Source organism: Toxorhynchites rutilus, chromosome 2, assembly GCF_029784135.1.
Source record: "Toxorhynchites rutilus septentrionalis strain SRP chromosome 2, ASM2978413v1, whole genome shotgun sequence".
NCBI lineage: Eukaryota > Metazoa > Arthropoda > Insecta > Diptera > Culicidae > Toxorhynchites > Toxorhynchites rutilus.
This window is the reverse complement of record NC_073745.1, coordinates 71,871,167-71,899,152: the sequence shown is the minus strand read 5'-3', so window position 1 is coordinate 71,899,152 and position 27,986 is coordinate 71,871,167. Positions and strand designations below refer to the sequence as shown.

Genomic DNA, 27,986 nt, shown 5'->3' with positions numbered 1-27,986 from the left:
TCACCTGCTTTCGCCTGTCGGCGGATTCTCCGCCGTCTTCTTCGGCGCTGCTGCAGCGGACGTTCCGGCGAAATGGATAACGATCTCAGGATAGGTGACTTCTCTCTGTAAGCCGAAGATCGTTCCTCATACTCGACATCATCCAGATAAAGTATACCCTCTTCCACCGAGCCACTGGCGGAGATGGAGCTTCCCCCACTCGTTACACTCCAAGAATTTTTACGCAACGTGTTGTGAGATGTACTGCTCACGATCGAACACAAATCTTCCCGGGAGACTGCCTCGGGTTCATCGTCGAAGTCCTCCATCCGCGAGTAGAGGTACTCCGACGCTGCTGCACTTCTCGGTGGCTGCCCATCAGTGGCCCTCGTGGGAGGGACCGGGGGAAGGGGGAAATCCAAGAAATCTGAATCATCATCGCTGCTGCTACGACTACTTCGCTCCCGAATGGTGCTCAGGCGGGTGAAATCACTACGGGGAACAACACCAGAGCAACGATGAATCTCGTCGGCCTCCATTGTCGTAGATCCACTCTTCTATGTAGATTATTGTTGAGGCCGCTGTGTTTTCCCTTTCGACACCCCCAGAGCTCGCTCCGTTTGGACTAAGACTGAACTAATCCAAGGAGGAGAGATCACACCAACAAAAAACGCGGAAAAGTCATAAAAGCACCCACCGACACAATTCACTACCGATTCTGGTTACGGCGCTTTATTTATAAACACAGACAGCACTGCTGCGTCCTAATCTGCCATTCTGCCGAGATATGCACACTTCAAGAGGCCAGCGGATAGCCTGTCATGGATTAACATCACAAAACTGCATACAGGAAAACACTACACGACGCAACATAACACACGGGACAATCTAGTCGTATTTAATCAGCGGCGCTGATGAAAGAGCAAAAGTGACACCCCGTCAGTGTCGCGTTATAAATATTCCTGCAATTGTCCCACAACGAAACGAGCAGCAGAAAAAAAAAACTTCTCGCGAAGTTACTTTGCGCGATATACGGCGCGGCGCTGTGGTTCCCGGTGAGCTCAGTTCACGATCTGCGCGACCCAAAGCTCAGAGGCGCGAGTGCGCACCTTCTCTTTCTCTCTAGCTCTCGCTCGTTTGAATGTGTTTTTTTCTCCTTGCGCCTCGCCGAGATTGTTGTGACGCACACGAATAACGACGATGACGACGACGACGTCGAGACAGAGAGTCAATCGCAGAAGCGAAATGAACGGTGTTTACTGAGCAAATCAAACTCATCACTTACCGATCATACACAGAGATGCCAGACGGACGGAAAGATTCGCCTAGGTCTACGCCTTGTTCAATTTCTATGGAATTGTGAAACGTCAACGTAGAATAACGTAATGTTACATATTTTTCCATGGATAACTGGTGGCACTATCAATTTTCACATCGACGTCGGCAACATTTTTGGAAAAAAATAGTTGACGTTGACGTGACGTTACTGCACCCAAAATTTATTTTTAGCTCATATTTTGTCATCCCGATAATGTAATAATTAAATGAGCGTAAAAATGACAGAAAATGTCATGACTCTCAAATACTGGTAAGCATTTGTCTAAAAAATGGATAGCTTATATCTATGATATAACGCAAGGTTGATGTGGAATTACCTAAGCTTAGCAATCATTTGGTCGGTGTTAAGTCAGACCGGACCATGTGACATTTTTATGATTTCGAGAAAAACGAGTTTGAAGTTTGGTGCTATAAAGGGTTTTTATTGAGCGTTCAAAACAATTTCGATAAGTTATTCCTGCTGTACGCCTGATTTTCCAAATCTGAAAAATGTGTTTACAAAATGTTTAACCTAATGCAATCAATAACTCGAAATTTTTAATTTTGTGACTTGGTCCACTCTGACTTAACACCGACCATTTGTTTGTATTGATTAAAATTTTAATCGAATGAAACAATTTCCGCATCCAATTGAAATCAATATATCTGCTTTGTGAGTAAAAATATTGTATAACACCATGTAAGGTCAATTCATGCAATAGATTATGTTCTTCGTTACAAGTAAATTTAATGACGGTTAATACGCCAACATTTGAGAGAGGCGAGTTTAAAAAATTACATAATTATGTTTAAAATATTTTAGGTTTTCACTTTTTTTATGTTTCTTGAGATATCTCTATACATGCTTAACCAAACTTCATTGTCTATATACCATTGAATGATTGATGAAATGCTTGTTTGAAGAGCCGTGGGTAGACCTACGTTTCATTCTGTAATTTATGAGAAACAAGCATTTGAAAAAACAGGTTCAAACATTTTTATACTTGGATTTTTCTGAGCAAACAATGAAGGTCAACAACCCAATATTCGGTTGAGATCGGTCTACAAATAGAGGAATATCAACTGTCTCCAGAAGTTGTTGTCACGTCACGAAAAGTATACGATCCATTCCAGTGTGACGTAACAACATTTCGATTCACTACAAACACTTTTTTTGCGTTTTCATGAATAAAGCACACAACTTTAAATGATGTTATAGTAAAATTAAGAAAATTTCCTAAAAGAATCATCAGTTGGAGAATATTTTCTAGTTAGATTGGATTGTTTTCAGTCGAATACGTGACGTGACGTGACATGGTTACACGTGACTTTTTGCTGTTTCGGACTGATTAATTTGATTAATTACAGTTCCGTTTCAAAACAAACAAATTATCTTTCTCCTATGTTTTATCAACAATATATGAACGTAGATTCCATAATATAAGATATAATCTTATCTGGTTTGCTGATGGTAGTATTGAATGCTAAAAAAATATGGAAAACCCATGCGATATGGGCTTACCAGCGGAGTAAGAGTAAGTGGAGTTATACAAAAAAAAGTGCACATACAAATGCACACGCAAACATCAACGAGCAACGATCAACGATCAAAGTCAACGTCAACATCAAAGTCAAAGTCATCTTCAACACGCAAACATAAACGCCCTTGCACAGATATGTGCGCGGATGCATACAAAGAATTTAGTAAAGTTTCTGATAGCAAAATCAAATGCGTTCCCTCTGTAGTGAGCGCCACTCGATGAACCAGGATTGTGCTATTCATTGATGGGAAGCGCCAGAGTGAACGTGTTAAACAATCACGATATAAAAACTGGAGGTCGGTTTAGGACCACCCCGACTTTTCCCAAATAAAGACATACCGTGTATTACAGGTAACAGGTAGAATCAATTTATATAGCTTACTAGCTGACCCGGCAAACTTCGTCCCGCCCAAAATTTGTTTTTTGTTATCAATACCATCAAACATTCACGTTTTTTTTACTAAGCGCAAGTTCATGAGTCCAATCACAGAACTGTTCATTGATTGATCTTCTAATCGACCCCGTTGAATTTAACTTTTACTAAAAAATTCCTAGCACTTCTACCAAAATTCATCATTATAATATCAGATTATTTCAGACTAATTATCGTTCAAGATTTTTCAACCACTTGCAAATAAAATGTTTCTCCGTTACATGGAATAAATGTTTGACACAGAAAATATGATACAATGAAGACAGATCGCTCCCCTCTTCTCCCCTTAGAGAGGGGAGAGGAGTGTCTATTCACCATAGAAACGTTTCGTGCCACCTAAAATCTTCACATGCCAAATTTGGTATTTTCTTGATTAGTTTTCGAGTCATGCAGAAATTTGCCTTTCATTTGAATGACAGCTCCCCCTTGGAGAGGGGGTAGAGTGTTTAACCACCGTGAAAACATTTATTGCACCCTAAAACCTTCATATACCTAATTGAAACAAAAAGAATTGAAAATCGTTTGCTTGATTCATTCTCGAACAATGCATAAATTTGTGTTTCATTTCTATGGATGCGAGTTTTTTGAAAAACTGAGTATACAGGAATCTACGTTCATCTTTCATTAACAAGTCATACAACAAAGTTTATTTGTATGTTTTGAAACAGAACTGAAAATACAACATTAATGTTCAAAAGTCGGAACCCCCAAAAAGACAGGTGTTGTCATGTCACAGAAGTATTGGGCTGGCAACAAGCGAATTCAACTGCAAAATATTCTCGAACTGAAGATCTTTGTAGGAAATTTTCTCAATTTCACTTAAAAACCGTTTACCATTCTGAAATCGTGTGGATTATACATGGAAACGAGAAAAAAACCTGTTTTTAGTGAGTCAAACTGTTGTCACGTCAAGCTGGAATGGGTCATTAGCAAAACGGAGTGCAAAAATGCATGAGATTATATAGGGTTGGGGAAAAAGAAATGTCGTATTTCTGATCGAAATTTGACGCTTTATTTGACATACTTAAAATTATCCAATTTAAGTCAAATATATATTCAGATTACCAACGATCGAGGATCGCTCCAACGATCTTCGATGAAAAGTATGGGGGTATCAATTGTGATAATATGTACTTTACTGATGGGTCCACTATAAACGAGTCCACAGGATTTGGAGTGTTCAACGAATTTTTTAGCACCTCACACAGTCTTCAGAATCCTTGCTCAGTGTATATTGCTGAATTGGCAGCAATTCATTGGGCGCTGGACAGTGTCGCCTCACGACCTGTTGAACACTATTACATTGTAACGGATAGTCTTAGCTCTGTCGAAGCTATCCGTTCAGTGAGGCCGGAAAAGCACTCGCCGTACTTCCTTGAGAGAATACGAGAAATTTTGAGTGCTTTATCCAGACGCTGTTATGTCATTACCTTTATCTGGGTCCCTTCACATTGCTCCATTCCGGGTAATGAGAGGGCTGACTCATTAGCAAAGGTAGGTGCAATTGAAGGCGATATTTATCAGCGTCAAATCGCCTTCAATGAATTTTATTCTTTAGTCCGCAAAAATACCATCGCTAACTGGCAACGCAAGTGGAATGAAGATGAATTGGGCCGGTGGTTTCACTCGATTATCCCTAAGGTTAGCCTCAAACCGTGGTTCAAAAGTCTAGACTTGAGTCGGGACTTTATTCGCACCTTCTCCCGACTCATGTCCAATCACTGTTCGTTAGATGCACTACTCTTTCGTTTCAATCTTGCCAGCAGCAATCTCTGCGTTTGTGGCCAAGGTTATCACGACATCGAGCACATTGTTTGGTCGTGCGAGGTGTATCTGGTCGCCAGATCGAATTTAGAAAACTCCCTTCGGGCCCGAGGAAGACAGCCCAATGTGCCGGTGAGAGATGTGTTGGCTCGGTTAGACCTTGATTACATGTCCCATATATATGTTTTCCTTAAAGCTATAGATCTTCGTGTGTGATTGTCCCTACATCCTTATACCCTCCTTTCCTTCCTTTGCGGGTAATTCGTTCCCTTGCTATAAATAGTAGAATAAGTTGAAATGTAAATACACTATAGATATACGAATAGATTTATGAAATGAGTGTTCATCAACATTGTTACAATTTCCTTATATCCCATCCTTCTCCTAAAAATATGTCACCCTCCTAAACTCGAGTACACCGCGAGTAATCGGTTTTCCACCTTACTAACCATAGATGTAAGAAAATTGTTTATATATATATATATATATATATATATATATATATATATATATATATATATATATATATATATATATATATATATATAGTTTTAAAATTATATTTAAGAATTCGGCTCCTTTAAACTTAAGTAACTGAGCCTGTAAAAATAAACGAAATAAAAAAAAAAAAAAAGTCAAATATGCGCCGTTTTTTTCGCAAACTCAGACAGCCAGTTTTCGCAAGCCTCTTTTGAGGTCAACTTAATATCACCAAGAGCGTTTAGCATAGACCGGAAGAGATGATAATCACTTGGAGCCAGGTCCGGACTATACGGTGGGTGCAATAGGACATCCCATCCGAGCTCCCGTAGCTTCTGGCAGGTCATCAAAGATGTGTGAAGCCGAGCGTTGTCCTGGTGGAAAACAACACTATTCCTATTGCTCATTTCTGGCCGCTTCTGGTCAATCGCCTGCTCCAAAAGGTCAAGCTGCTTACAGTAGAGAACCGAGTTGAGGGTCTGACCATAGTTGAGCAGCTCATAGTGGATGATTCCCTTACAATCCCACCAAACACACAGCAAAACCTTCCTGGCCGTCAATCCGGGCTTGGCGACGGTTTGGGCCGGCTCGCCGCACTTCGACCACGACTTCTTTCGCTTTAGGTTGTCGTACGTGATCCACTTTTCATCACCAGTCACCATCTTCTTCAAAAATGGGTCGAGTTCGTTCCGTTTCAGCAGTGCATCGCAGGCGTTGATTCGGCCTAAAACATTTTTTGCGTCAACTCGTGTGGCACCCATACATCCAGCTTTTTTTGGAATCCAATTTTCTGCAAACGGTTCCAAACGGTTTTATGGTCTATAGCCAGTTCCTGGCCAATCGAGCGAGTGCTCACATGCCGGTCTACTTGGATGATTTCAACGATTTTATCGGTTTCCACGACGATTGGCCTACCAGAACGAAATCGTTCAAACCAACGCTGTGCTGTGCGAATCGTTACAGTATCGGGTCCATAAACTACACGATTTTTTTCGGCCGCCTTCGTTGAAGTTACCTCGCAGGTAGTAAAAACGTAAAATATGGCGAATTTCTTGCTTGGTGGACTCCATCTTTGACGCGCTATAACTTGAGACTGAAAAGGACAATCACAACACTGTCAAAACGACACTTGTAGCACAGATTGTCGTCTTTAAATAGCCGTATAGTATGACCCGATGCGATAAGTACAACACAAGATATGGTTAAGTGTTGCCATATATTGACAATATACGACATTTGTTTTTCTTCAACCCAATAAAAGAACCACTAGCTTGCGTGTATCTGCAATGCCGATCGCTCCAACTTCTTGGTTTCAAAGTCTGTGCTGGGGAAACACATTCCGGTCTGCAAAACTGCAAGCGAGTACATCTATTTTACAATGCCGATTTCCCCGGGCTCCAAGATTTTGAAGTCTGTGTTAGGGAATACATTCTAGCGATCGTACATCAATCGCTGCGCAATCACAACTGAGTGGATTTCCGTGCGGGCACCAGCTTATACACAGATTCGTGTGACTTCGATAGCCTGTTTTGAAAGCAATTTGAAAGTTGTAACAAGCATTCAACGCGTAGAAGTTTTACTCTTCAAATGAGGTGTTTATCATACCATTTCGTTCAGTTGTTCAGGACGTATTAACGTTCAAAATCTTGTTGCTTCGGCGTAACTCTCTCGTTTTCGAAACTTTGAACTTACATCTCAGTATAGAAATGAAAGACGTAATCCTACATCAATAATTTTTATTGGTTCATGCCATCAAGAGATTACAAAGATTTATTTACATCAAATTTAATATAAATCGGTTCAGTAGAACTTACTTGATATTGTGTACATCAGCTTGAAAAACCTAGTTTAGAGGAAAACGTGTTTGAGGATCCACACAACAACAAAAAATCTGGCAACGAAGCTAATCATCCACCGGTCTAGGAGGCATATAGGAGGTGCTCGGGTGGTCACAGATAAGTGAATGAAGATATTTCAATGCAATCGGCATCTCAATTCTCAATTCATCGCGATGGGGAATTGAGAACACCGATGATGGAACAACGATTGCAGCTGAACTGTCAATGTCAGAACAATTAAATTATTGCGCACCCCCTCCCATAACAGCCGGTCTGGGCGCCGGAGTTGTGGTCAGCGAATGAATCTATTTGCGAAGCACATTAATCACAAATCCGACTGTGCAACAACTTTATTGCCCCCTGAGTTTGTGATGGTGTTGGACACACGAGGCGGTGTGTTTTGCTTTTTCACTCCGAATATGTTGATGGATTATGAACCTCAGGTCGAGCCGTTGCTCTTGGGAGGAGCTTGGTGGGGAAGCTTGACATGCAAAATTTGTTTTGCCTCGTGAAAGGTGTTATGCTTCTCGGGGAAAAGAAGAAACGCGCCGCGGCCCGATTCGATGATCAGAATTATTATTATATGAAGGCTGATTGGGGCTTGCCGCCACAGTATTAACGGTAAGAACGGCACAAAAAATAAATAATTGAATAGGTCATTGTTTTAAAGTAAGATCCATGATTGCAACAATGTTGTTTCCATAAAAAATAAGTAGTCACGTAGAGTTGTTCACCGGCTCAGCGGTATGTGGTAATCGCTAGAAATAGCATGTTATTACTGATCTCGTAGATTGAGCGAAGCTTCATAAAGTTTTGACTCTTCGAACAGATAAAATCCATGCAAATAAAATAACCTCTCTGACTTGACTTGGTCATGACTGAAAGGAAAAAATGACTTGTTCGATATAATCGAATGTAATAAGTGGAGCACATAATATATTTCATAAATTCGATCCGACGGGTTTCAACTTAATACGACGATCGTCATACACCTGATCACACCGGAATTGATTTTCATCGCACATAATCCGTATTGATTGCAGCTAACCACCACTCAAGCTTCCCCTTGAAGGTCCGAAACGACGCATAAGTAATAAATTACCGTTTTGTTATGCGAACACACCCGTTGCACTTTTGCAAACCATTGGCCGTTGCCTGTTTTCGAATTCCCGAAAACACCACAGCTCAGCAACGACGAGACAAGCATGCAAAACCGAGGTTAATCCCCTTCCTAACCCTATGGCAGCAAATATTTCCATATGTTCATGGTGGTCTTTCATACGTATCGTGGCTGCAATGAAAAATTCAAATAATTTCGCAGCTATGAGAACCACCCTATTTTTGGGCAGCACAAGCCGGCCATTGACTCTCCAGCTGAATGCCGGTGGCTTTCATTTACGGTGTTGTGTTGTGCGATGACATCAACAAACGAATGTGTTCAATTTTTGTAAGCCTCGACGGTAAAAAAAATCACTTGTTGTCTGTCCCGCGTGAGAAACAAACAGAAATATGGCCCATTCGCAAATCCGTGGCATTCTCCGCGAGTTGCACTCGCACTAGTTCTTGAGCGAGAATCGGTGAAATCAAGAACAAATCGGAAAAAAAATCGCTGAACGGAGCGAATTTCCTGTCGCTTTCCATCCATCGCAATCATCAACCGAGTAATCACTCAAAAACTTTTACATAAATGTGAATTTGGGTCAGTTCGAGAGTTCGTTGTGGCACAGGCTCAGGCATCGGCACTCGCCCCATCAAGCAGCATCATTTATCAAACGATATTGAGCGACGAGCCTGTTTGGGGGGTGGGTGGAGGTGGTGTGAAATCCGAGAAGAACGCCAATATTTAACAGGAAAACAAACGTCGTAAATCCAGAGCGTAAAGCGAGAGGTTTGATGTGATTAATTTATTGCTACAACTCCTTCCGCTTCGGAGCAGGATCAGATACACAAAAAGTCAAACGACAGAACTAGCAGTAGAACCTAAGATGACAGTGAGGTGTGTGTGTGTTAAACATAGTCATCAACACCTCGAGTATTTCAGATTTTTACACTCCCTTTCTTAGCCATTTCGTTTTTTTTTTTGCCGTGTCATATTTCGCCATGCTGTTTCCACACTATGGTTCTCAATAAATCTAGATGAACCCAAGTTGTCGAAACGCTACCGTTTCGTTCGATGGGAAACACTTCTGAAGACACAGGTTAAGCCAGTACCATATGAATTTTAATAGCCGTTACGAGACCAACATAAAATATAAGCGTTCCTCAAGCACCTGCAGAACTTGGGTTGTCTGGAAAGTTTGTGCCGTCGCTTATGATGATCGAATCGATACACTTATCAGCAATTCCAAATGAAATCGTCCTAAAAATGCAGATTTTAAAAACATGTATTTTTGATTCCAATGAAAGTGTGTATTCCGTTTGGGTTGGAGGAAATATGAGTTTTCCACAGCAATTGGGAATTTTTTGACTTAAGCGTAACTTTTGAAAGGGGCGTATCGATTTGAGTAAGAGAAATCTTAGATAATTTATATCTCAAAAACTATGAGTCGTACCGAAATAGTGTCTTAGAAAGAGTTATAGAGTATTGATGGTTGAATATGAAAAAAATGTACACTGAGAAAAAAAAATAGTACTCTTTTTTTTATTTACAAAATAAAAATTCAATTTGCAATATCCAAAATACATATTTTTCAATTTTTTTTTATTTTTTCATACAAAATAGAAGTTATGTAGAAAATTCAAAAAATGGGCCCAAGATGGTAAAACTTTTTTTGACGAACTTTGTGGAACATCGAATTTTTAGGACTTCGAGTTTTTGTATGTTAGCAGTCATTTTTAATCACAAATTATGAATCCTGATGTTATATAAAACAAACAAGGTTACTATCAATCTTCTTCTAAATGCAACCATTCTCGAGATATTTAAAAAAATATTTGTAATTTGTTGTCTTTTTAATAGTAAATAGGCCCTTTAAATATGTTTGTCGTGTTATACCATCATGTTCATGAGATTTTATGAATTCGCTTATAATTTCCAACAAACTTTTCCGAATACATCATTATAGTTCATTTTTTGACTCAAGTGTAACATTTGAACAGGTAGTATCGATTTTAGTAAGATAAATCTTTGATAATTTATATCTCAAAAAATATGAGTCGTACCGAAATAGTGTGTTAGAAAGAGTTATAGAGTATTGGGGGCTTAATTTGAAAAAATATACACTGAGAAGAAAAATTAGTACTCTTTTTTTTATTTACAAAATGAAATTTTAATTTGCGATATCGAAAAATATGTATATTATTATTTTTTTTCAATTTTTTCATATAAAATAGAAGTCATGTAGAAAATTTAAAAAATGGGCCCAGGATGGTAAAACTATTTTTGACGAAATTTGTGGAACATCGAATTTTTAGGAATTTTCGAAACTTCGAATTTTTGTATGTTGGCAATCATTTTTAACCACAAATTATGAATCCTGATGTGATTGAAAACAAAAAAGGTTATTACCAATCTCCTTCTAAATGTAGCCATTCTCGAGATATTTAAAAAAATATTTGTTTTGAACATAGGATCTATAGCGAAAAACGTACTTTTTCGTTTATTTCACGCCATCCTCAAAAGCTTCGAAATAAAAATTTGAAAAAAAAGATACTGAATGTGCATCTTACTACGGTGTATCAAGAAAAATTATCAAAAAAAAAATTTCATCAAGAATTTTAGTACTAAAAAAAGTACTGAAATTTTGAATTTTTTTTTTGGGGATTTAACGATTTAACCTAAAATATTTTTTTTTTCTAAACCGTTTTTTCATTCTTAAACATTTGTTAGATTTGTTCGAAACTCATATCCTAGCGCCATATTTATGAATGACGAATTTCAGGCCAACTCTGGCGATTGGCAGCACTATCTCAGATTGCAGTGAAACGTTGTGGGTAGTCTTCAGAAAACATACGCTGCACTGCACTTGAGATTACTTTTCATCAGCGCGCCTTTATAGCAAACACGTATTCTCTCTTGGTACGAAGTGTACCAAATTCATAAACACGAGAGCGCCGAATGAACACAGCGCAGAATTCACATACTAAACATCGCTTCTCACTTGTGTGATGCGTGCCTCATTTTATACACACAAACATCAAATTCTAGCGCCCGTTTTGCCTTCGCTCGCTCTAAGCTGCTAGGTTTCTTCCTCTTCTTTCTGCATTTCCGTCGACCAAGTTCCATGAAGCAGGGGAGTCGTATCAATGTACACCCGTGGCCGAGTGGTTAGCGTCTCACATTATCATGCCGGGTGTTCGGGTTCGATTCCCGTTCTGGCCAAGGGATTTTTTGTCAAAGAAATTTCCTTCGACTCACACTGTGGTCACGAGTATTCAAGAGCCCCTCGGAATACATTCTAGGCGTGTTATTTGGCTTGAGAAATCTCAACTTAGTATTAGCAAATGACGCTAGTCAGTAAATACGTTGAGATGGCAAAAGTTCCACAGGGAACTTTAAAGCAATTCAAGAAGAGAAGGGGAGTCGTGTCACGCGAGATGTGAAGGATGCAAAATGTTATATAATTTCTGAAGATTATTTTTCCATGAGAGGAAAATGTGTTCTTCGTATCGTGTGTTCTCTGAGCTGTACCATTTTTTTGTAATAATTCAACAGAATGTCACATATTTTAAACAATTAGTATTTTCCTGTTTTTTTTTTGGTATGCAATAAATGTGGAGAGAGCAACGAAAACTAGAAAACGTAGATTTGATAGCAGGAGTATGATTTGGTAAAATACATACATTTAATTTATGATTTATTTTATTTATTAACATACTATATGCCTTATTTCCGTATACTTCTTTACAAGAAGTGAAGTGTCAAAGATAATAATGGGTTTTCTGGCAGAAAAAAACATTTTTCAAAAAGAAATTATGAATGAAAATGGACTTCTTCGTATCAAATTAGTGTTCAATGTGCATTTTTATTTAAAACTGCCTTCGGGACGGCTAATCTAATGGAGAGTACGCCCAAACTAGCGTTGGCAAAAAAATATCATCTTTAGCAGAAAAAAATGCTTTTTCGTATGCTGAAGAGTGAAATGAACAAATGAAAGCATCTCTTTCAAGTGTTTGAAAAAAATGTTTGTATGTATAGGAGCAGACCTCTCTTTTTCACAGATGGAAGCTTGAAAAACTTAAAAGCTTGAAGCTTAAAAAGTTTGAAGCTTGAAAAAAAAATGTCCAAATGATGTCAAGAGGGGTATTGAACCAAGGTCGGCTGAAATTGCAAGACTATTTTACATGACTAGGCTATCCACATAGCTACTGGTGCTGTTGTGAAAAAATAAAGTTAGATCTTAAAAATATACATGTAAAGTGTTTTCTAAGAGTAAAAATGAGAGCATAAACGTGAACCTATACCCTTTTCGGTCTGGGCTGGATATGTGGCAAATATGCGGAAAAAACTTGGTGCAAAAACAGTACTGACAACAAAACATTGGATCTGTGTTTCGTAGCGTGCTCATTCACCAGAGCGCATGTGTATACAAGGAGTGAGAGCTCAACTGAGTACAAAAAACGTGTTACACATTAGCACCGCGTTGCATTCTGAAGACTAGTTGTGGCTGTAAATTCATTGGCCATTTAAGCAATTCTGCATACTTGGATTCTTCGAAAAAGAATTAGACTACTTCTTGGAAAGGGCCAAAGATTGTTCTTATTTTTTTACAAAAAATTTCTATCACAAAAACTGTAATATTTTGGTCAAAGAATGAAAAAAATGAAAACAAAATCTTCTAATGTGGTGAGTAAAAAATAGTATAAAAATTGAAATTGATTTCAATCAAAAACATTTTTTTTTAAACACAATTATGTGAATAGCCCATACAATTGGCAACAAATCCACACATCAGAAGATGAGCACTTTTACATGGAAAAAGTTTTTGTAACAACCTTTTCATGTTTTCTTTGAAAACAAATACGACTAATCCTAATTTTCTTTAAAATCATGGTAGCGATATAGTATATTTGACAAAGTTTTAGATCTTATTAAAATATGAACATTTGTCAAAGACGTCAATTGTTCATAGTTTTTGGTGTATACGGCACTATGTGAATAAAAATAATGCTCGTAACATTTTCGTGTGTAAATTCCCGTTTCATGTTTCAATCCTCAACCAAAATTTTTTAGCTTTCATAGTTTATGAGAAGGAATTTTTCGAAATACAAGTTGGAAAAAAACGCATAATTTCAAAACAATAAATTTTCCATGTTTTCTTTGAAAAAATGCGATTAATGTTTTACTCGTAACATTTTTCTGTAAAATGATCATTTTTCTATTTTGAAACATATCAAACGCGAGAATTCACACACAAAAATATTACGAGTTATGAGGCATTATTTTGTCGGGAGACTGCATACAAAAATGCCATATATACCAGAAACTATAAAAGAAAGTTGGCGTCTTCGACAAAAGTTCATAGTTTAATAAGATCCAAAAATTATGAATATATCTTGGCTTGAAACAATGTTAGGATTATTTGTGATTTTCTCAAAGAAAACATAAAGCAGTTGTTACAAAAAAACTATTTCCCTGTTATAGTATCCATCTTCCTACGTATGGAAGACTTGTTGGTAATTGTATGGGCTGTTCATATATATTTTTTTGAGAATTAAAAAATACGTTTTTGAGAAAAATTAGTTTCAATTTTTAAGACATTTTTTAGTCTTCTTTCAGACTTTTTTAATTTTTGATTATTTTTCTTCTTTGAGCAATATTTTGTAGGTCTTACAGTTTTTGAGAAAGAAATTTTTGCAGAAAATATTGACTGGCATTAGCGTTAGGCATTAGCTTTTAGTTAGAAAAGCGTTGATCATTGGAACTAATAGTTAAACATTAAGAAAATAGAAAATATCTACACTTGAAATTAGAGGAACAGAATGCGAAGTTGATTTTTTTTAGGTGACTAGCTAACCCGGCAAACTTCGTCCCGCCCATTTACTTGATTAATTCTCGAGTAATGCAGAAATTTGTGTTTTATTTGTATGGCAGCCACCCCTAAGAGAGGGGGGAGGGGTATCTAACCACCATAGAAACATTCATTGCACCCTAAAGTTTCCATATGCCTAATTTGGTTTAATTTGCTTGATTAATTCTCGGGTAATGCAAAAATTTGTGTTTCATTTGTACGGCAGCCCCCTCTAAGAGAGGGGGAAGGAGTATCTTAACACCATAGAAACATTTATTGCATCCTAAAACCTCCACATGCCAAATTTGGTTTCATTTGCTTGATTAATTCTCGAGTAATGCAGAAATTTGTGTTTCATTTGTATGGCAGCCCCCCCCCCCTTTGAGTGGGGGAAGGACTGTCTAACCATCATAGAAACATTTAATGCACCCTAAAACTTTCACATGCCAACTTTGGTTTCGTTTGATTGATTAATTTCCGAGTAATGCAAAAAATTGTGTTTCATTTGTATGGCAGCCCCCTCTAAGAGAGGGGGAAGGAGTATCTTATCACCATAGAAACATTTATTGCATCCTAAAACCTCCACATGCCAAATTTGGTTTCATTTGCTTGATTAATTCTCGAGTAATGCAGAAATTTGTGTTTCATTTGTATGGCAGCCCCCCCTCAGAGAGGGGGGAGGGGTCTCAAAATATCACGAAAACCTTCCCCGGCCCCAAAAACCCCTACATACCAATTTTCATGTCGATCGGTTCAGTAGTTTCCGAGTATATAAGAATCAGACAGACAGACAGACATCACTCCATTTTTATATATATAGATTTTGGAATGCTGTAACTTAGTGAAAAATCAACGCATGGAAACAAGATGTACATTATTTTAAAGCTTATGCTTTATAGTTCTGAAGTATTCTAAGAATGTATTTTTATCTTGGTGTGTGTAGATGAAGTGGACAATGCTATCAGGAAGAAATAAAAAATAGATTTCTCTATGTTTTAAAAATATTTTGTGGACAATTTGTAGTACAATTTTTTCAAAATATGTTCGAAGAATATTCCTAAACTAACCTTTAAAATGATGTATATTCCATATTCATGCGTTTAATTTTCACGAAGAAACGGTATTTCAAGCAGTGCCACAAATTATCAAAATTTATTCACGAATGAAGGAATTAGATTTTTCCCAATATCGGATGAATTCTCTTCTGTTGAAACTCAACACCATATCTGTCATAATGAGTATAACACAAGAGTCGGGACGCATGAGCTTTGTCTGGTATATTGATCGAAAACAGCATGAACGAATTTCGAAAAGCCTGCATTCAGGCATTTCCATTACTGTCAATAATTTCAGGTGATTATCACGAACGTTAAGTTGATCTTCATCGCTTGCAGTGAATTTTTATTGAAAACGTGTCACCCATTGCACATATAAATGGTGGTGTATGGCATTTCCGGGCAATCGTGAGTAGATTCATAAAACGTAGCAAGAGTTATTCTATACATTCTATTGCTGAACTCGCCAAAAACAAGAATTTTGTGTGATGGATTGCCATCCTTTACCATTAATCGATTTTACTCTCAATTGGTGACGTTGAATTTTATGCTTTGATTTTCACTAACACGCAATGATCTTCTTTTTCGACCTTACGAATACCATGAAATGCAAATGAAAAATGAACTTCATGGCAAGCTGCAAGCATGTTGATGTTCATTTCACTGGGGTTCATTGACAGTGTTGTTTCATATTTATCGACTCTCGCTTGAGCAGTAGGTTATCAATACAAGGAAGGCAGCAATTCGCTGAATGTCGTGAACGTGAATATTTTCAGCACTGATTTCAAGTATCATCTAAATATTTCGACTTCGCACTGTTCCTTTAATTTTTTTGTCGAGTGTTTTCTGATATGTTACAAAAAGTGATTACTTTATAGTCGAATTTCTGACTATTTTCTTTCTAAACGCTAAATATATTTGGGAGCAGAGACCGACACTGATAGTGTGAAAACGCTCTTGATGCGGGCCGAATTGAAAACGAAACAAGAACAATGCGGGGCTCAACGTGTTAAATACCAATGTTTTTAAACCCATTACGTTTCACTGCAATATGAGATGGTGCTGCCAACTCCCGAGACGAGTTGGCATGAAATTCGTGTAATTTAGAAGTTGTTAATCTAGTTGTTTCGGATAACCAGAACGGTTGAAATTGTGTACACCACTGTTTCATGGAATCAACAAAACGGCGCATAAAAATAAAGGTCTACCTATAAAAATGATACTTATGATTTTTCCTCGAAATCGGCGCGAATTTTACGGACATCCCCGATATTCACCTCCCGAAGTCTGAATGTTTCGGCGAATGGAGCCGGGAAACTGTGATTCACTTTCCCTGCTACCGTATCCGGAACACGCTCCAACATTGCGCGCTGACAAAGCATAATTTTCAACAGCCAACAAATTTTGCAGACAGCTGTACATTTCGGTTGGAATGCGGCGAACGACAACCATCCCATATTTCCGTTCATTTGTGGATGTTTGTCTGCAGGAAAAATTTCCCTCCCCGAATGCGACCTGAATGTTTGAGGTTTGAGGATCGGTTTGCGAAAGTAATGCCCGCCGGGAAATATATATTTATGGAGTGTGTGAGAGAGAGAGGGAGAAAGACCGGGCGAGAAGACGACCGAGCGAAAGCATTTTCCGTCCGTAATGTAAACAAAGCAGAACTACAACATTAGCTGGGTGATGTAAAGATAACAACAACAGAGGAGCATGTTTATGTTTTGAAATGTACATGTTGGACTCAATCTCCCAAATTTTCCGCATAGACCTATTTTTCACTGAGAGTAGTAGAAATTTGACAAATTTCATTTATGTCATCTAGAAGTATCATTTTGAAGATGGAATAGATCGTTCCGGACCTCACACAGATTGTATGCTCGGTCATCAGGAATCATTATTGTTTCCAAACTTCTAAACCGAGGATTCTCAAAGTGGTTCAATTATATTCGGCAAAACGGCGAAGTCTTGACTCGAGAATTTCTTATTTCGCTGGCTATCAAGAGGCTCTTGCTTGGCATGATTTTCAGTTCTATTTGAATTTGTATTGAAGTTTTTCCAACAAAAAGATCCATATTTGAAAGAAAATCTGAACAAATGTAAAACAGATATTTATTACATGACTGAAATTTTTGGTTGAATAAAGTTGTAGAAATTTGTAGTTTAATGGGTGACGATCTAAATTACATTAAAACCAAAATCAATAATATCGACCTTATTGTGTAAGCCCATCCGTTATATACAACATTTGAACAGAAAAAAAAATTTACAGTTTCCGCATTTGTCAAAATTATCACAAAAGCTCCAAGATCATATTATCATATGTGACTCACTTGGACGCATTACACAAAGATTCTACTAAGAGGTTTGAGGGTATCCTATATTTACAAATTCCTCAATGGATGCAAAATCCGTACAATATCACCACCATGGAAGAAGTCAATGTGATAATGCAAGTAGAGTTGATTACCATCAGCACAGATAATGAGCTAAAGCAGAAGATCGACCAAGCTATCAGGAGTTCTAGCTACAACGCAACATCGAAACACAGCACCCTGCATTGAGGAACATTATTGACAAGTATCGCTTTTCCAACATCATCTTGTCGAAAACGGTTCCAATGTGGTTACAAACATTTGAACAAAACAAAAAAAAATGTTTGGAAATCAACAACATTTTGAGGCTTCAACTCACCAATATTGAACCGGATTTGAATAGATTGGTAGATAATCATCATCCATCGCAGTGGTTTTTAAAAATTAACATTTACTTTGCGATTTGGATGTTTTTTCCCAAAAATTAATTACCTATTTAAATATTTGTAAGTAATTTGTATTAATTACATGTGATATTTACTGAATTTTACGTCTATCTATTTGGTTGAGGTTTGATGAGAAAACGACGTCAAGTTTACTCACTTAACCAAAGTTAACAGTTAACGCAAAGTTTTGAAATTGGCAAATATTTTGTATGAAAAATGAAAACAGCTAGAATAGAGAGATAGAATTTTTAGATGAATTTTGCTATAGGTGTCTAAGGTATCACTTCATTCTTGAAAAGGGGTCTCTTGCACAAAATAGTTTGAGAATCCATGTTCTAGACATGACATTCGTTGAAATTCGAATGTCAGCCGAAGGTATCAGATAAGTTTTAGTTTTTTTTAGTTGAGACTGAAACACACCAGTTTTCGGTCGAAAGTTATCCAAATACAAATTGATAATTTTCCTCGCACAGCGTATCCAATTATGAGGAATTTCATGCCAGCTCGACTAATTTTCAAAACATTGGTCACTATGTTGTATACTTGAAATCTCCAAAACAAATCTAGGCGACCTACAAAATTTTTGTCAAATGATGAAATACAGGAAATTGTTGGAATTAAAAATATCAAATATATTTAAAAAAAATTAAAATTCATGTTTCTCAAAAACCAGGTGCAGGATTTTATGTATATCACAGAATGGACAGAATTTCTATGATATACATTGATAAATATGATTGATCCCTTATCTGGCGGGGGTGGGGGTGCAAATCGACTCTTCCGCCCGAGTGCGAAATCTTCTCTCGACGCCACTTCAAAAACGTGTTTTGCTAAATTCTGAAAAAAATATAAATAGCCCACACAAGTTATCCATACATCAAAAGATGGACTCTACAAACTCTTTCTCTGTTCTTGATTTTTTAAGTTCTAACTCTAACACTGTCGCTAATAACTTTTTTCATATTTCCTTTGAAAAATTACAACGAATCCAAATTTTGTTTAAAGTCAACATATCGATAATTTTAAGATATAGGCTTTGGTCAAAACACGTCAACATTCTATCTCTGATAGATTCCAAAACACACGGCATTTTTGCAAGGAAACTACTGAAAAACTAATGTTTATTAGTACCATTTTTAAGAATAAATTTCCGTGATTGACATGTTCTTGATATGTTTTTTAATAGGAAAACAGTATCACGAAGCAGATGACTATCAACATTCTGCCTAATCATAAAAAACAATCAAGAAACACTAGCTTCAAAATGTAGATCATTTTTGATGGTTCTTCTAGAATATTATTCTAGAAACATCGAATTTGAATAGGAAATATTGAATACATATCCGTGTTTGGAGTATATATATATATATATATATATATATATATATATATATATATATATATATATATATATATATATATATATATATATATATATAAGTTACGGCCCATTCTGGCCCTACACAAATCGAGACAACCCAATCGATAAACACCGTCAGCAAAATCGCCCGCGAAACATCGCAGTCCGACGCACCATCAAATTCCAGCGGCGACCTGGATATTATCGCGGCGTCAACAACTCAGCCACGCGTGCACACAACCGCCGAAGTAAGCAGAACACATCCGGTCAACAACAAACAAATTTGCGGAAGCAGCAGAACATCAGGAGCACCATTCCATTTTTAATTGAATAAAGAAATCAGTTTCAATCAGACGACCGAATCGAATCGACGCATTTTTAAAAACTCTAAAAAGAAAGTCCCGGTCGTTTTTGGCGCAGTCGGTAGGATGCGCTAAGTGTTTTTTTTTTCTCTCCGTAGTGATCAAGTTTAGATACTCGTAGTAACCTGTGCGCGAACTATCATATTTAGGACTAAACTAAGTGATAGAACAAACATAGTGAAGTATAATCAGAATCTGTGCATGAACTATCATATTTAGGACCAAACTAAGTGATAGAACAAACATAGTGAATTATAATCAAAATCTGTGCATGAACTGTCATATTTAGGACCGAACTAAGTGATAGAACAAACACAGTGCTAACAACGAATTCACCGAAAAAAAAAAAAAAAAAGAAACCAGGCGCATCCCCCCCCCCACATCATCCGAGAAGATCCTCCCTTGCGGTTTACGAGCGGAGCTGAGGTGAGTGGCAATTCTACTATTAAAACTAAAAGAAACATTATCCCCTTTTAAAATAAATAAAATAACAAATACTATTAAAAAAAAAAAAAAAAAAAAAAAAAATGAACCCCACAGAAACTAACAATACCAACATTCCTGAAGAGGAATTAATTCAGTCCACCGTTGACATGTTCAACAGGGCTGAAAAAGTGCTAAAGGCGATGCAAACGCCTCAAGCCATAAAGGAACTGCCTTGTTTTGACGGTAACCCCGTCAAACTACACGCGTTCATTAGAGCGGTTGAAAATCTAATGCCGTTCCTTAATACCATGATAAATACCCCATTCGAGAAAGTGTGGCTGCAATCAATACGTGCGAAAATCACGGGTGATGCAGACCAAATTTTAGAGATAAACGGTACTCCTTTGACATGGAGTGACATGAAAAATAATCTGATCGCACACTACAACGATAAACGTGATGCGGTCACATTAACGAGAGAACTGTTCCAGTTGCAGCAAACTGGAACGATTGAAGAGTTCTTCGGGTCGGTTCAGCAAATATTATCTTTGCTCGTGAACCACACGAATATTTCAACCACAGATGCTGATTTGAAAGAAGATCGCATCCGCACTCACACTGAAAACGCTTTACAAGTATTTTTAGCAGGGCTCAGGGAACCGATCGGTGGTAACGTGAGAGCCCGTCAGCCTAGAAAGTTGAAAGAGGCGTTTGATGCCTGCGTGCAGGAAAGAAATTTCCAAATGAGACACGGATTGACGAAACCAGATTTTCACAGACCACCCAAACCACAACCACCATTCATACCAAAACAAATAAACTCATACCCTAAACCTCAACATAGAAACTATCCACACCAAAATTTGCAGCAACCTCTTCGTCCCCCACCGAATGCTAATAATTTTAACAGACCGCAGATTCCCCCGCGGACTTATCAACAGACCTACCAAAACGTTTTCGCGCCGAGAGCAATGCACATGCCCAAACCCACACCGATGGAAGTGGATCCTTCCATCCAATCGAGGCGGGTTAATTATATGAACAGGCCACAGCAGAGGCCGATTAATTATCACGAGGGCACATACGAGCAAGAACAGTATAACGAGAATTACGACGAAGATGCTCAGTATTACGACCGTTTCGCGCATACGCAAACGGATGAAACAACTGCAATACAAGACAACCATGAACAAACAGAGGAAAACGAAATTACAGATGATCTAAATTTTCATCTAGCTCAAAGCTTTCAGATAGGCAGATGAGTAATTTTATCCCATATATTAAAATAAATACATCCAAGGGACCCCTTAAATTTTTGATTGACACTGGAGCAAATCAAAATTATATTAGCCCCAGACACATCAACATAGAATATTGCGGATATAGTAAACCACACAAGGTTCGGAATGTTAGCGGGACCCACACTATAAATCGATACACAAAATTTAATCCTTTCCCATTTATCCCACAAACAAAACCTCTCACCTTCCACGTTTTTGAGTTCCATCCTTTTTTTGACGGCCTGATTGGCTACCAATCACTCCAAGAACTTAAAATCGATATATTAACCACAACGAACGAGTTAAAATTCCCCTCTACCACTGTCCAAATGTTTAGGAAATATCCCGAACCTTCTTCTGTCTGTTTGAATTCCAATGAAACAAAAATAGTAAAAATAGGAACAAGTTTTGAGGAAGGCGATTTTCTACTGGAAAACGACGTAGAAATTCATCCATTTGTCAAAATTCATTCTGGACTTTACTGTTCACATGACTTTTCAACAAATGTCATTATAACTAATTACAGTAGGGAGGCGGTGGAAGTGAAAATTCCCCGAAATATTGACGCGGAACTGAATAATTTTGAACTTATTTCTTCCGAAAACAATTCAACCGAGAACTCCAGAAGCAGTGAATTATTTTCCCAGCTTCGGACGGATCACCTGAACGAAGAAGAGAAGAAAAAGCTGTTCCAATTGATTCAGCGCTATCATTCAATATTTCACCTTAAACCTGAAAAACTTAGTTTTACCAATGTGGTAAAACATAACATCGAGACAAAAGACGATATCCCTATCCACTCTAAAAGCTATAGGTACCCCTACCATCTTAAGGAGGAGGTCCAAAGGCAAATTAGAGAGCTATTGGAGCAAGGGATTATACGACCTTCAAACTCCCCTTGGTCGTCTCCTATTTGGGTTGTGCCCAAGAAGATGGATGCCTCTGGGAAGAAGAAATGGAGATTAGTCGTCGATTACAGGAAGCTTAACAGCAAAACAATAGACGACAAATATCCCATTCCGAACATCACCGAAGTTCTTGATAGACTTGGACGATGTAATTATTTCACTACACTTGACCTTGCATCCGGTTTCCACCAAATTGAGGTAGAGCCAAAGGATGTTCCTAAAACTGCGTTCAGCGTAGAATATGGCAAATATGAATACGTAAAAATGCCCTTTGGACTGAAGAATGCCCCTTCTACTTTCCAAAGAGTCATGGACAACGTGCTACGTGACCTAGTAGGCAAAATTTGCCTGGTGTATATGGATGACATAATAGTGTTTTCCACGTCACTACAAGAACATACAACTAATTTGACAAAGGTGTTTGATGCCTTGCAAAAGTTCAATCTGAAGATTCAGCTGGACAAGTCAGAATTCTTACGTAAAGAAGTAGGTTTTCTTGGTCATATCGTTACGCCGGAAGGTGTTAAACCCAATCCGGATAAAATTCTGGCAATAAAAAACTGGCCCATACCAAAAACCGAAACAGAATTACGAGGATTCCTGGGAATACTTGGTTATTATCGGCGCTTCATAAGGGACTTTGCAAGAATAGTAAAACCCTTAACTAAACAACTCCGCAAAGGAGATACAAAAAAAATCACCGTTTCTCACACCGATGATTTTATTCAGGCCTTCAACAAATGTAAAACATTGCTCACTAGTAGCCACGTTTTACAATATCCCGATTTTAGTAAGCCGTTCGTACTCACAACGGATGCGAGTAAGTTTGCAATTGGGGCCGTGCTTTCGCAAGGACCAATCGGACAAGACAGACCCGTTGCATTTGCTTCGAGGACTTTGACTAAAACCGAGGAAAACTACTCGGTTATAGAAAAAGAGCTCCTAGCAATATCATGGGCATGCAAATATTTCCGCCCATACCTGTATGGAAAGAAATTTACCTTATTCACGGATCACAAACCGTTAACATATATGTTTAGCTTGAAGGATCCGAACGACAAAATGGTCAGATGGCGGCTCCGTCTCGAGGAATTCGACTACGAAGTGAAGTATCGTCCGGGCAAACAAAATGTTGTTGCCGACGGATTATCAAGAATCAAGACCAACGAAATAAACGTAAACGACACATCATCAGAGTCCGGAACATGTCATTCCGCAGACACCGATGATAGCGAATTTATTACGTCAACCGAATCGCCGATCAATTTCTTTAGTAATCAGATTATACTGAAGAAAGGCACGAATGACTCTACAGAATACGAAGAAGTATTCCCTAGAGTACATCGACGAACAATTACTCGCACGGATTTCACAGTAGTCAGGGTTTTAGATATATTCAAGGAATATATGAATCCAAAGAAGATTAACTGTATTATGTGCGACGAGTCTCTGATAAATATTCTGCAAATAGTCTACAGAAATTATTTCAGTCGCTCGAAAACATTCAAGATAAAAATTAGTCAAAAACTCCTTACAGATCTTCGTACCGCCGAAGAGCAGAACGAGATCATCAGGAAAACTCACGATAGAGCCCACCGCGGCGCTAAAGAAAACCAAGTCCAGATCTTACGCCAGTATTATTTTCCAGGCATGAAGCGACAAATTCAACGCTATGTGAATATGTGCGAAACATGTCTTGAAAACAAGTACGAGAGAAGGCCATACAAAATCAAACTATCCAAAACTGACATCCCAACCAAACCGTTTGAAATAGTCCACATAGATATTTTCATTTCACAACCCGACCTATTCCTATCCGCCGTAGATAAATTTTCCCGTTTTGCTACCTTAATTCCAATTAAATCCAGATCAATACCAGATGTGCGAGCAGGATTCGTCAAATTAATGACTCTATACAGCACACCAAAACACATAGTGTGTGATAATGAACCTGCTTTCAAATCTATTGAAATCCGATCCCTCCTTGAACGATTAGAAACCACCATCTACTTCACACCCACAGATCATAGCGAAACCAATGGAATCGTCGAAAGATTCCATTCAACATTGAGTGAAATCTTCCGATGCATTCGGGAAAAGTATAAAGACTTATCTACAAAAGAAATTTACAAGATAGCCACGAATCTATACAATCGAACAGTCCATACAAGCCACAATATGAAACCATTCGAAATACTCTTTGGGCACAGAGAGTTTGAAAGGCTACCAGTAGAAATTGAAAGAATATTTGAAAACAGACAGGAAATCGCAGACGAAGTTACCTTAGCACTCAATAAAACAGCAAAGAAAAATTTGGAATCAAATAATAAAAATAAGGAAGACGAACCCCATTTCGAGGAAGACGAACCTATCTTCAAAACTACTCAAGGTATTAAATCAAAGACAAGACCGAAATTTCAGAAAACAGTAGTGCGACAAAACAGAATCAAAACCATAATAGATCACAAAGGACGAAAACTGCACAAAAACAAACTAAAAAGGAAAAGAAAATAATCTCTCCAATTTCTCTTTTCACAGAATGAGGACTCAACTGATAGTGCTGGTAACCCTCCTTTATAGTACCCCATCCATCCATAGCTCATCTCTCCAAATTCAAGACCTCACAAATAACCCAGGACTCATCCCCATCCAATCAGGTATAGCCCGAATTAGAACCGGATCGCATAGAATCTTCCATTCAATAGAGCTGCTTGAATTCGAACCAACATTTTCAAAAGTTAATAAAATAATTCAGGATTTACAAATTTTCAAATACAAAGATCTATCAGAATTGCTTAATCAGAAATTTTCTAGAATACAAATAACATACGATAATTTATTACCAAAAGCTAGACAAAAAAGAGGACTATTCGATGCGTTAGGAAGCACTATTAAAATAGTTACAGGTAATTTGGACAACAACGATTTAATTAAAATAAATGAACAACTTGATGCACTATACAAAGGAAGTAATAAGCTCATAACAGAGAATAACGAACAAGTCCGCATTAACAAACAAGTGCAAGAACGAATAAATGTTATAATTAAGCAAATAAATGAGCAGCATAAAGCAATTGTAAAAAACCTGATTAAGCCTAGAGAAGAAATAATTAACACAAAAAATAACACATACCAAATCAATGTACTGAAGGAAATTTTCAACCTAAATCTCAGTTTAGACTTACTCAAAGACCAAATAGAGAACATTGCGGAAGCCATTCAATTAGCTAGAGTTAAAATTATACCAAGAAACATTCTGACGACAGAAGAAATTGTGGAAGCAACACATATCTTGAGAAAAGATAACATTACAATCAACAATTTTGAAAAAACATACGAATATTTGGAATTAGCAGCTATAATTCAAAATACAAAAATTATATTCATTGTTATGATTCCTAGTTTTAAAAGTTCAAGTTACACCCGCCTGCTTCTGGAACCTGTTGCGAAGAATGGTAAAATGCTGAAACTGCCGTCAAAGAGAGCCATCATCTCCGATCAAGATACCTATTTCATAACTGGAAATTGCTACGAAGTCGAAGAAGAAACCATCTGCAGATCAAACGAGCTGATAAACGTCTCTGCAGACAACTGCTTCTCAAAGCTACTGAAAGGGTTCTCAGGACAATGTAGTTTCGTCGAGTCCCTTAACGAACCACAAGTCGAAAGAATTGATGATAATCATATCATCGTCAAAAGAGCTATAAATATTCCATTGAGCACAAATTGTGGAATGACAAGCAGGAACATTACTGGAACTGCGTTAATATTCTTCCAGAACTGTACTATTACTATCAACAACACAAGATACAATAACATTGAATTATCCGGCAAGGAACCACTTCTAATGATTCCACTAAACGGATTAGACATTGTCGAATCCCATTTAGAAACCAATGAAACCATTACCCTCGAAAAACTGGAGGAAGCACATTTTTTAACAAGAAAGAAGCTCGAAGTCTTGCATAAACAACAATTGCATCTCACTTTTGGAACATGGACTTTCGTAGTATTCCTAGCAATAGCAGTTGGACTTATGAAAACCCGTTACACATCATGCAAACCAAAACCAAACACTTCAACCAGATCCATCGAACCGGGACGGCTCGATCTTAAAGGGGGAGCAGTTACGGCCCATTCTGGCCCTACACAAATCGAGACAACCCAATCGATAAACACCGTCAGCAAAATCGCCCGCGAAACATCGCAGTCCGACGCACCATCAAATTCCAGCGGCGACCTGGATATTATCGCGGCGTCAACAACTCAGCCACGCGTGCACACAACCGCCGAAGTAAGCAGAACACATCCGGTCAACAACAAACAAATTTGCGGAAGCAGCAGAACATCAGGAGCACCATTCCATTTTTAATTGAATAAAGAAATCAGTTTCAATCAGACGACCGAATCGAATCGACGCATTTTTAAAAACTCTAAAAAGAAAGTCCCGGTCGTTTTTTATATATATATATATATATATATATATATATATATATATATATATATATATATATATATATATATATATATATATATATGTATATATATATATATATATATATATATATATATATATTCCCCGTTTATTGAAAATAGAAGAATAATTTAATTTTTGATTCATCCCCTTAAAGTCAGACACCTTTCTCCGTGAAAATTTTTTTTTTCCGGAATCTCTCAGGAGGTGATATATGATCATATTTGATGGAAAAAATCGTTCTACTCATTTGTTCGAATTTCAACAATGACAGAGTTCTAGAACTTTTTTTTGTTTCGGACTCTTTTGCCTCAAACTGGCTCTACACTAAAAAGTACGCTACGCCGATTCTGTTGTTTTCATTTGAAATATGAGAAAATTTAGTACATGATATAGTAGTGGAACATCTAAATTAGTGTAATAAATAACATTTTGGAAGTGAAAAATTTGAAAGTTAATAAATTTTAATGTGCAATTATTAATTTTATCTCATAAACTCATATTAATCTTGATTGTTTTTATCAATCAAATTGAAGCTCTTGAACCACTCTACAATAGGTTCTTTGACGCCTTAATTCGGTCTTTCTTAACTTCACTGCAATATCGATATAAACAATTCCAGGTGAAAATTCAAGCACAATCTTCAAAAATCGCGATTTTACCCCTGTACCTCTGAAATTTCGCCTTCACGCTGAAAGGTTACATTTTTTCTTGAAATAAGTCATATTTGAACTATGAAAAAATATTCTTTTTCAAACTATACATAATCGAGTCCAAAATGGTATATAATTGAATCACATATAATCGAGTCTGACTTGTAGCCGTAATAGTGGATCCTCTCTCTCATTATTTCTATCATCTCTCTCTGTCTGTCTGTCTCTCTCTCTTTCTCTGTCTCTGTCTCTCTCTCTCTGTCTCTTTCTCTCTCTGTCTCTTTCTCTCTCTCTCTCTCTCTCTTTCTCTCTCTGTCTCTGTCTCTCTCTCTCTCTCTCTCTCTCTCTCTCTTTCTCTCTCTGTCTCTCTGTCTCTCTCTCTCTCTCTCTCTCTCTCTCTCTCTC

The 27,986-nt window shown here is 37.5% G+C and overlaps 1 protein-coding gene across 9 annotated transcripts in view; it reads right to left on the bottom strand.

The window, feature by feature from the left end:
• The window catches only part of LOC129767542 (liprin-beta-2), a 144,996-nt gene that overhangs the window by 53,233 nt on the left and 63,777 nt on the right, over nucleotides 1-27,986 (bottom strand). For 4 of the 9 annotated variants that reach the window (XM_055768547.1, XM_055768548.1, XM_055768552.1 and 1 more), the window contains exon 1: nucleotides 5-1,059. The exons of 1 other annotated variant lie outside the window; for it this stretch is intronic. In XM_055768547.1, the coding sequence (XP_055624522.1) occupies nucleotides 5-518 (514 nt within the window). In that variant the 5' untranslated portion in view covers nucleotides 519-1,059. Of the gene's footprint in view, nucleotides 1-4; nucleotides 1,061-27,986 lie in introns of those variants that run through there. 4 more of the 9 variants (XM_055768555.1, XM_055768554.1, XM_055768556.1 and 1 more) reach the window with 2 other exon arrangements.